Source organism: Magallana gigas, chromosome 7 (genome assembly GCF_963853765.1).
Source record: "Magallana gigas chromosome 7, xbMagGiga1.1, whole genome shotgun sequence".
NCBI lineage: Eukaryota > Metazoa > Mollusca > Bivalvia > Ostreida > Ostreidae > Magallana > Magallana gigas.
Window position 1 is genome coordinate 9,620,667 of NC_088859.1, and position 11,267 is coordinate 9,631,933.

Sequence of the window (11,267 nt, forward strand, 5' to 3'; positions counted from 1 at the left end):
AATACATTACAGTTTTTCATATATATACAAGTATATAGTTACAATATATGCATTTCTTCATACACAAATAAATCTCCGTCATTTCTCATTTTTTAACCTTGTAATGTTATCTTTAAATGTAGTGAAGCTTTTGCTTTTTGAGATTTACTTCAAATAAGATAAATATGTTGTAAATTTAATTGCTGAAATTTAAAAGCATCTTAAAATTCATTTTGCAACAATATATAAATATTTTAATTCAATAATGAACATACTGTAACGTGCTAATAAATGGAGCATTTACTCTCAAATTATACAAGTTATACATGTACCTAGTAATTCTTCATTTTTGAAGTGACATTTTTGCTGTATTAATATATTCATCATTTCTTTTCTGTCTGTTTAACAGCAGTCCCATGATTTCCCCATGTGGTGATGAAATTGTGATGATGAACAGTGTTTATAAAGAGAGATTCCCAAAGGTACGTATACAATAAATGGCCTCAGCAAATGCTTTACAAAATTTTTTTCATACAGGATTTTGGTGTTTTTATTTAAAATCTAAACAATCCTTAATAATGTTCATCCCTCTAATAATTTTTTACCAATTGTATAATGCTGAAGTTTTGTTTTTCAACTTTTCATAAGCCCATTTTTTAAAAGATAAAAAGTGAGGGTCTTACTGTCTTTATATCTTGCCATATTACACATCTTTTAAATCGCAAAAACATTCACAATATAACATTTAATTTGTATATTGTAAATTCCTTATTTAATGCAAGGAATTAATTTCCACCTAAAATCGAGAGAAGCAGCCCTTGCAGATTTTAAAATCTTGCTCTCATTTTTCAGTTTTGAGTTATATGAAATCATAACAAAAAATTGGTGCTCGCTATTATATATTCTCGAGATTTGATGCAAAACAGTGGAATTAAGCACTCGCGTAAAATAAGGAATTTACAGTATGTGAAACCTAATGAGTTTACATGAATTTAATTCATAGAGGTATAGTCTGTCTACACAAACTTTTTGCTTCTGCTATGCTGGTTCTTTGAGGCAGCATCATGTCTTAAACCAGACCACTGTGCTATCATAGTCCTTTATGGCAGCATTATGTCTTTATCAGGCCACAGCACAGATGGAGGAGAAACTGAAGAAATTCATAGAGCAGAACAAGTTGGAGGAGGTGGACTGTGACGCCATCACGCGGTTCCTGCACCACCAGGTGATGGAGCTGGCGCGAGACTGCCTGCAGAAGTCCCAGGACAAACAAATCACCGGCTCCTACTTCTTTGAGCTCTCGGAAAAATTGGAGAAATTGCTGATAGATGTAAGTGATGAATTCTATTCTCTATCTGCAGTGTGTTGATAATCAGGCAAATGGGATGAATTCTATTCTCTCTATATATAAATATAATAATAAAGTTTTTGATTTAGACTTTTATTTAGACTTATTTATCTTTATAATCAGGACTTTGTGGGCTTGCTAGACATGTTGGTTCAGATGTGCTATGCCTACTGGGTTTACCATTCACAGTCTTGACAAGTTCCCTGTCATATTTATGTATGAAATTCATGTTCTTTTTCTTTAAGCAGTAAGTACATTGATATTCAATTTTAGGCACAAGAAAGGGAAGATATTGCATACGAGTTTCTGTATCCCCTCATCAAGAACCTTTACCTAATTATATCCAGGCCATCCAGGCTATTGGAATGTTTGGTGAGAATATATATTACGTTTCTTTTTTTTTTTTTTGTTGGATAATGATACCATTTTCTAAAGTTTAAATGACAAAATCTCGATTCAAAATTTGGGTTTTTCTATTGCACTGTACTTTCTTCTCAGGAGAACTAATCATTCACTATGATTTTTTACAGTCAGATTCAAAATTAGTGCACTCTGTAAAATTAAAATTTTTTTAGCTGAAATTTATTTGAATATATTAATTTATATGCATGCATCAAATTTGAATGTATTCAAGTGATTTCGGAATTGTTTATAACAATTTTCATGCACATTTTTTGCTTAGAGTATTTTATATAAAACATTATTTATTAATATTCCTTCGTAATTAACAATTTAACTTTTTATGTTAAGGAATTTGACCCAGAGAAGTTCTACCAGTTACTGGAAGTGGCCGAAGGTCAGGCAAAGGAACACTTGAAGACAGACATTCCTCGCTACATCATCGGCAAACTAGGCCTGAACAGGGACCCACTGGAAGGTCAGTGTCTCTGTTTTATGGGGTTAAAATACACACTTCTGATATTAAGGGGAATTTGTTGTATTTATTGTCAGAAATGTGAGAAAATAAGACCCTTTGTTATAGGCGAAGTTAGTGAATTGAATGCAAAATCAAGAAATGTGTGTATTTTATGTTTTAAAAAATGATTCAGTGGTTGACAAGAATTTTTAAATATTTGAAAGTGTTTTTTAGATGTATTGTTTATTTTACAGATCTAGCTGATGGGGACACTGCTAGTTCTGAGCTTGATACTTCCATTACTGATGAAATTACACAGGTATAGAACAGAAATATAATGATCAGTTCACTCAGTTTAAAAAAGATTACTTTTTGCCAATCTTGTAATTGAAGTTTTTAGAAGTGTGATGAAATTGTTCTTTTCTAGAAACGACGTGTATACAAGTTTCATACTCCTGTGGAAGATGATTTTGAAATCATAAAGCTGATTAGCAATGGAGCATATGCGTAAGTAATTTACTTTAGTTTCATTTATATATTCCAAACTGTTCACTATCCTGCAAATGATAGAATATTATCAATTTGCTTATTGTGGTTAGCCAAAGGTTGATTAAACTTGTATACTGTATGACCTGAGAATATGTATTGATAAGTAATTTTTTCTGTCCATTTTCTGCCAGTGCTGTTTATCTTGTACGCCATAAAGAATCTCGGCAAAGATTTGCCATGAAGAAGATCTGCAAACAGAACTTGATTCTACGCAATCAGACAGAGCAGGTCTTCACGGAGAGGGACATCCTCAGCTTCACCGAAAATCCATTCGTTGTCAGCATGTACTGCAGCTTTGAAACCAAGGTATGTTGTCATTCACAGTATGGAAAATCAAAAAAATAAGAACAACTCTTCTATTCCTATTATCAAGAATAAGTGCAACATTTTTAAATGCATTATCAAGAGAAGTTTAAGACTAAGGCTGTTTATATTAGCATTGCGTAGTCATTTGACCAATGGATTACTTTTTTTCGCTCTATAGCGACATCTCTGCATGGTGATGGAATATGTGGAAGGAGGGGACTGTGCCACACTTGTTCATAAGGGCGGACCTCTGCCCTTTGATCTTGCCAGGTGAGTCTCAAGGTTTTCTCAATAAATGTACTAACAGAATATATTTTTGCAAGAGAATAAAATTAGTAAGGAAAAGTTTTATAATTGTTGGATGTGAACTACTATGGAAACATACATGTAGTTTCATAAATAAAGATTAAAATTGTACTTGTTAAAAAGATAATGTTTAATGCTCTGTATTTTATTCAAAGGATGTATTTTGCTGAGACGGTGCTTGCTCTGGAATACCTTCACAGCTATGGAGTAGTTCACCGTGATCTCAAACCTGATAAGTAAGTGTCACAGAGGTCACACGACTAATAAAATTTAACTGCATAAGTTTCGGTAAATGAGTTATTTTTAACATTTTTTTTTCTTTTAGTCTTCTCATAACAGCCACTGGCCACATTAAACTCACAGACTTTGGGCTTTCAAAAATTGGACTCATGAGCTGTAAGTACATTGTACAAGCAGCATTTAAATGCAACTTTTGTAGTGGGAGATGTCTAAATATAAATAAAGATGTGTTATTAAATCACAGTTCATTATTTTTTTTTTTTTTACATAGTGACCACCAATCTTTATGAGGGTTCTTTGGAACAGGACTGCACAGAATTCAGTGACAAACAAGTGATTGGCACCCCAGAGTACATTGCTCCAGAAGTTATCCTCAGAAAAGGATATGGTAGGACATTTTTAAAATCATAAATATGTGCAAAATAAACAAGGTTAAAAAATGAGATGACAGTTGCTTAACTTTATGTGTATTTGCACCATCAGATATGTGGATTTATAAAACTTAAAGATAAAAAGTCATATGAAAATGCTATCTCTATTATCAAATGTTCTTTTTTTTCCTCAGGAAAACCTGTGGATTGGTGGTCAATGGGAATTATTTTGTACGAGTTTCTTGTTGGATGTCCACCTTTTTTTGGAAACTCTCCTGAGGAGTTATTTTCACAAGTCATCAATGGTAATTAATAGCATATTTTTTGGCCATGTCTTCTCACCTTTACAAATGCTCACACATCATCCTACATCTTATTTTAAGATTGAGTGTAAGTGAATAAACATGATCAACAGCTTGCATATCTGCTCAAATGTAAGATACAGGTACTGTGGAATCATTTCATTTCATGGGGGCCAATTTTTGTGGATTGTGGGTTTTTTGCTTATTCATAGGAATGTAATTTCTTGGATGCATCGATTTCAGTTTCAGTAGGAAATCTTCATCTTTTATACGGTAATTAGTTTTCATCAAGGATGTAAAATCATGGGTGAGGGCCACCAATGAATACCACAAAAATTGAGCCACCACAAATTCTAATGATTCCACAGCATGCAGTCAATTCTGATATTTAAGAATAAAAACAAAGGTATACCTGGTCTAGGAGCTTATATCATGTTGATCAATAAGAATTTTAAAAATTTTATTCTTCCTTTTCACAGAGGACATTGAGTGGCCTGAGGAAGAGGAGTGGATGGTGCGGGACGATGCCCGCGACCTGATCACCCAGCTCCTCCAGCACAACCCCATCAACAGGCTGGGGACGGGTGGGGCCCAGGAGGTCAAGGACCACATCTTCTTCATGGACCTTGACTGGGCCGGGCTTCTCAGACAGAAGGCAGAGTTCATCCCAGACCTAGAGGGCGACGAGGACACTAGCTACTTTGACAGTAAGTCAACTGTTGATAATAAGTCGACTTTGTTAGTACATGCAAGTTGTTATCTTTAAGAGCTTGAAAGCAGTCTGCTGTTACAGTGATGCAGTCTTTCAGAGAAGATTTCATTGACTGATCTTCAACAAAATATCCATTCATTCAAACCAAATTCAATGTCTATTATTATATTTTTACTGGAATCAACTGAAATAATGAATAGTTTATGATTAATTTGTATTCTTTAATTTTGTTGTTATTTCTTTTATAAAACTATGCTTGGTGTTAATTCAACCCAAATTAAATGTTTGTTAAAAAAACAAGATCATAAGAATTCAGTTCATTACTTGGATTTGTAGTTTATTTATTTGATGGATAACATATTACAGTAAAACTCGCTTATAACAATGTGCCAAGGATGGGCAATTTTGCTTCACTATAAGCATAATTCATTATATCCGTCAAGTTTGCAGCATATTACAACGTAACAGAATAAAAAAAACTTCACTTCAAGCGTCAATTCATTATAAGCATGTTTGCTTTAACCGTGTTTTACTGTACTGTTATAGTACTGTTTGATGAATCTGTTTTTGTGTTGTAGGCAGGTCAGACAAATACAATCATGACATAGAGACGGAGGACACAGAGGATGATGCTGACGACTCTTTGTTCCAGAGTTTTGCCTCCTCCTCTCCCAGGTTCTACTACAAGATTGACGAGATGAATGAGGTAGGTACATGCAGTAGCAGACTAGGGCTTTCTTAAAGTGTACCTAGAGTATTTTTGCTTTGACGTGTTCATCTATTGAACCATTATTGAGTTTATTAGAAGAGACTTGGTAAATTCTTCTTAAGTTTTCTTGAATTCTTTTTGTGTTTGGATATCTTTAAATGTTTTGTCAAATAAGGTTTAAAATCATCTTAGATCTGTTTACCAGAATATTTAATATCCATTACAGATGCGTGACAGAGAAGATAGCAGAAGAAGACATTCCAGTGCTGATGAGATGAGGACCCAGTTACTGCAGAAGCAGGCTTTGGAGAGGAAGGACTCAAACCAGTCGGAGAGTTCTGATACCTCGCTTGAACTACAGCAGCTGATGAAGAAGGATATTAGTGGTGTAGACTCCACAGACACATGTAAGGCAGGAGATAGCAGCAGCTCAAAGTTTGATGAGGAAGTGTTTGCAGCAGCACCTGAGCAGTGAGTATCTAGTGAAATTATGCTGTTACCTTACTTACTACTGTACATGTACATTAAATTTTTGAAAATAATGTAAGAGTAGCAGTCAAGGCTATTATTTGCCTGAAAGACAGATTAGCATTTACAAACTAATTGGGTTTTGTGAGACTCATACTTATCTGGAAAATATCATCTTTCATTTGCTATAGAACACCACCCAGGAAAAGCACACTGGCAATAATGTTTAGTACGCCACCAAAGAGTCAGATTCCCAAAACAAGCACCCCAGAGACCCCCAAACCTACTCACCGTCACCCTACCACCAGCACCCCAGAGAGCTCAGACAACAACACCAGCGACGACTCTCCCAAGATCTCCAAGAGAGAACTTCGACCACCTCCCATCAAGAGTATCATCCCAAAGCTGGCCATTTCCTCTGATGAAGATAAGGACAAGGGTTCAGGGGTCAAAGGTGAGAGCCTTATCTCCTTTGACTTAGAGGGCATATCTTTTCATTTTGTGATGGGGTTTAAATAGGGTATTGTTTTTTTGCATCTTCACAGCACTTTACTTTTCTACTTTGATGTTCCCTATATCAGTGCAACCTTCTTTTGAAAGAATGATGCATGAGAAACTGTGTATTTTTCTTCTAGTTATGTAGCTAATTCGGTTTTTTTGTTTGCAGAATTATCTCCTGTTGATGAAAAGAAAGAGAGAGATATCGAGTCCAGCTCCTTAAGTAGGAAGCTTCTGCAGAAATCGGCCTCAACCACAGCCCTCACTCTGCTTATTCAGCCCACAGGTGAGTGTCATCTATATGTCGGCAAAATTGTTCAAAACGTTTACTTGATGCACTTATTGGTATTTATATCAATGTTAAAAGCATGGCATTTTTTGATTGACGCTTCGTATGATTCTCTTTACATTGAATATGGCTCTGATTATGTTTATATTTATTTATTATAACAGAAATATTTTTATTCCAAAGTCCAGTGTGTCTAAAGCATTAAACTTTAATCTTATGCAGAACCACATATCTTTAATTGCTTTACTGATTTTAGCTAACATTTAATCAAAATACATCATTTTTTATGAGCGTCACCTTTTGTTCACATTTCTTTACTGTATGTTTGAACTTTTTTAAAATTTCATTACATAAAATCACTTTATACTTCAACACATCAGTTAAAACCACACAGTTTTGGTTACTTCACTTTACTTTAATACACCAGTTATAACCACACAGTTTTGGTTGCTTCACTTGAGCCATTTTTCCTCCTCCTTCCAACAGATGAGTTTGTGGCTAAACCTATGTTATCTCCAGGAGGCTCCAGCACTAGTTCTCGGGACGCTTCCCCCTCCAGAGATGTGTCCCCCCTGGCCAAGTCTCTCAACCCGCCCATCATTATCAGAAAGGGCGCCCGTGGATTCGGCTTCACTCTGAAGACTATCCGTGTGTACCAGGGCGAGAGTGACAACTACAATCTACAGCATGTGGTGGTGGTAAGTTGTCATTGAGTTGTGAACCACAGTTCAGTCTCTTGGAATGATTATCAATATGCAAAATTCTTACAAACCATTAAGGCTTTATATTTCAGTTCCATTGAGATTGTTTTACTGGCATTAAGGAGTTGCAATGAATAATTAGCATTTTTTAGCAAGTTTGGGCTTTGTCTGATGTTCTTCATGAACTGTTTGCAGCCCTATTCTTAAGTTAGTCTTTTTAAAAATGGTTTTAATTTCACAGCATGCTTTGGTGGTACATTCCACCACACACTGAATGATAAGCTCAATAGCTATGAAGTAGCATACTATGAATACCTATTGATTAAAAAACATCATTTGATGATAACAAAATTAACTGTGAAAAGGCTTTAAAGGAAATAGTAAATGTGTATGCATACCGTAATTGGGAATCTTTGAAGAGCATGTACTTGTTGCATTTCATGTATGAAGGGGTTTGTAAAAAATTCTGTCCTCCATTTTTCAGGCAGTAGAACAGAATAGTCCAGCGTATGAGAGTGGATTACGCCCAGGCATGTTGATCACCCATATCAATGACGAGCCAGTGCAGAGTCTGCTATACACCAGAGTCATACAGAACATACTGAAAGGAGGAGATGTTGTGAGCATACGTTGTGTGCCAATGGAAAGTACCACCATCAAAAGAGGTGGAAAGCGTAGAGCACATCCAGGAAAAATGGTCCGAAAAACCAACAAGAAGAAGGGGGATGAAAAAATTAGGGAAAAAACTAAAGGGAGATCCATTCTCCGAAGGTTGAGTTCTAAATCTAAGAAAACAGATTGGTCCACTTCTCCCTTGATGGTGACAGGCCGATCTCTTGGCAGTGGAGCATTCAGCAAGTCCTGGACTTGTGGAGACAGTAGCAGTGGGCAGCTAAAGGCAACAAAGTCTTTCCCTGGTGCAATTCCTTGGTCTCCAGATTCCTCGCTCGGCAATTCCTCAAATAGTTCTGCCAATTCCAGCTCCCCCAACTCCCCTGCGAGTAATTCCACATTCGGCAGGCCAAGTTCGTTACACGGGTTACACCATAATAAGCGCACTCACAGCATAAAGTCACCACATCGTCGGAGGTCTGTTCACAATATTCCATTGTCTCCCTTGGCTCGAACCCCCTCCCCCTCACCCATGCCAACTTCTCCAAATCGCAGTCCCAGTCCTCTCGCATTTACGCAAGGTCAAACTTCTTCTGGTCATCAAATTGGAAGCTCCAACATGCCTCAGCAAACTTATCCAGCACAAATGAACTCTTCGCAATCCCCTAACACAAGCATTACAAGAAAGACTTCCTTTTCTCGACCCAAAAGTTGTGAGCCGGGGTCACCCCTTCTGAGAAGAGCCCTCTCTCCTGACCGTCTTCACCCTCACTCGGCCGAGAAAGCCGTTGTTCAGAGGAAGGGGTCTCTACAGGAGAAGAAGAGTCATTTATACGAGTCAGTGTGATGGATAGAGCTCCTCCAGCGGGACATTGTAAATCATTCAATGGCAACTGCTATTTAAACTTGCAGAACATAGTGAAGCAAAAACTACAAATCTGCTCCCCCAACCCTTTAATGTGATATAAAATACCTATATACATGTATATTGTTTTTTGTGTGAGTGCTTGTTAATTACTAGATCTTCCCCCCATTTATTGTTTTTTCATGCGTGACTAGCTTTTTTCTGTGATGATCATTGTAACAAACCTTCCCATGCTCAAAGCTTGTGCTAAACTAGAAAATTTATGTGATATGATAATACTGAAACCATTTGTTGATGTTTGTTTACATATTCATGTGCATGTACATTGAAAAACTTTACGTTGTTTATTCAGATAGCATTTTGAGTAGTGCTAAGGCTGGAAGACTCAATCCAGTTGAAGAATTTACTCAAATTACAAGATTATAAATGCTAGATAGGGGAAGAAAATCCTGTTCATTTTGAGTCAAATTCTGAACTGTGATGTTTTGTTGATTACTAGGTGCTTTCAGAAACCATTCACACATAATTTGTTGACTTGTTAATCTTCAGAGGTAATAGAAAATGTCTTTTTCATTTAGGTCTCTCAAGTTCCCAAGATTAAACACTTTTTACTATAAAAAGATATATTATATTGAATGAAATAATAAGCCTTGGATTAATCTTATCTTAAATTGGTAATAAAAGTTAAGCCTTTTCAACTTGAGAATTTATATTTCATCTCTTCTACACTTTATATTACACTGAAGATTAACAATACTTTGTTTCATAAATGTTGACGTAAATGGCAAAACAACCAATGACATTCACCCCATCATCATGTTTATGTCTCATTTTCATTGTATGGATTTCTATGTAATAGAATATTTCACTTGTACTCTGTAAATAAATGGACATCGCACAAATAGTAACACCAGTGGGAAAAAATTATTCTAACAGACTCGCCTCAAAATTTGACATTATGATGCTTTATGCTGGAGATTGCTTAAATTCCTTCTTTTCTTTTTTTATAAATTAAAATGTTTAAATGTTTGATTCTAACTCTGTGTGAATTTTTTTAAATGTATTTTTAACATCTTGACTGTACAGTAAATCTGAACGTGCTCATTTTTTTCTTGGAATTACTTAATCTTGTCTGTTTGGCTGGAGAAGGTTGTCAAAATTAGGTATGATATATCTACCGAGTCCATTGACACTGTGTGTAGTAGTCGTGCTTCTTCAATGTTTTAAAGTACTTAGTGTGTCGTCCACATTGATCTCATATAAGTGTAAACCCACTGCCTGTACAGATGTACCTTACTGACGTTTGATTGAGAATATATATATTGTCATGTTTGAATAAATGCTATAGTTATATTGTATTGTAATTATTTTGTTATATATTTCATTTTTTGCTACAATTTTCAAACATGTAGTATGTGTTATATATTTATCATTAAAAGTTGGAATTTTTCAAAATTTGCAATTTCATAGATATAATGTTCTGTTGTCCCATTTTCGATATGTTGTTAAAAACATATTTTGAAATAGAGAAAAAAAAACCATTTTTCACTTCTCTTTAGGTTTTATGGGAAACCTTTAGGTATATTTGAATGTGTTATCAAAATATCATTTTAAAATTTCTTAATTGACCACAAGATAAATTCTTAGGAAAGTTAAAAATTGTAAAACGCCTATCTTATTAAAATACAAAAAAAAACAGCAAACAATGAACAGTACTTCTATCGAGAGGAGGCATTAACATTTTGCTTTTCTAAACTTCTAGAACTAAACCGTCGTATCATATCAAAAATACGGATTGTTTTAACAAGAGGTCCACATGCGTTGACTAACATAGACCACAGACCAGCAGCAACCGATTACCCGCGTGAATCAAGTGGTTTTTAAAATATACATGTTTATGTTTACTTTGTGGCCATATTTATCACCCCCCCCCCCCCAAAAAAAAATAAATAAATAAAAAGGCAGAACCCCTGCCCCATGGGCAGTGAATTTCGCAATTCAAGAAGAGGACATTATGGACATGCATACACGATTAACAATACATTTAGTTTACCTCCCAGGACTGAATGTACAGAATAAAATATAAAATTTTATTCATTTTTACTATGTAGCCATTTTGCCTCCGCCCAAGTGTTTTAACCCTTGACACAGGAGCC

At 35.4% G+C, this 11,267-nt stretch overlaps 1 protein-coding gene across 7 annotated transcripts in view; it reads left to right on the plus strand.

Moving 5' to 3' along the window:
- The window catches only part of LOC105319193 (microtubule-associated serine/threonine-protein kinase 4), a 38,758-nt gene extending 28,289 nt beyond the window's left edge, over nt 1-10,469 (plus strand). For 6 of the 7 annotated variants that reach the window (XM_011416610.4, XM_011416611.4, XM_011416612.4 and 3 more), the window contains 19 exons: nt 389-461; nt 1,106-1,309; nt 1,601-1,699; nt 2,078-2,204; nt 2,438-2,502; nt 2,611-2,690; nt 2,864-3,038; nt 3,217-3,308; nt 3,500-3,580; nt 3,670-3,740; nt 3,856-3,972; nt 4,150-4,260; nt 4,737-4,964; nt 5,548-5,675; nt 5,905-6,149; nt 6,338-6,600; nt 6,814-6,930; nt 7,420-7,631; nt 8,119-10,469. In XM_011416610.4, coding sequence (XP_011414912.2) covers nt 389-461; nt 1,106-1,309; nt 1,601-1,699; nt 2,078-2,204; nt 2,438-2,502; nt 2,611-2,690; nt 2,864-3,038; nt 3,217-3,308; nt 3,500-3,580; nt 3,670-3,740; nt 3,856-3,972; nt 4,150-4,260; nt 4,737-4,964; nt 5,548-5,675; nt 5,905-6,149; nt 6,338-6,600; nt 6,814-6,930; nt 7,420-7,631; nt 8,119-9,093 — 3,463 coding nt within the window. In that variant the 3' untranslated portion in view covers nt 9,094-10,469. The remainder of the gene's footprint in view (nt 1-388; nt 462-1,105; nt 1,310-1,600; nt 1,700-2,077; nt 2,205-2,437; nt 2,503-2,610; nt 2,691-2,863; nt 3,039-3,216; nt 3,309-3,499; nt 3,581-3,669; nt 3,741-3,855; nt 3,973-4,149; nt 4,261-4,736; nt 4,965-5,547; nt 5,676-5,904; nt 6,150-6,337; nt 6,601-6,813; nt 6,931-7,419; nt 7,632-8,118) is intronic. The other variant, XM_066067028.1, reaches the window with a different exon arrangement.
- The last annotated feature ends 798 nt before the right edge of the window (nt 10,470-11,267 follow it).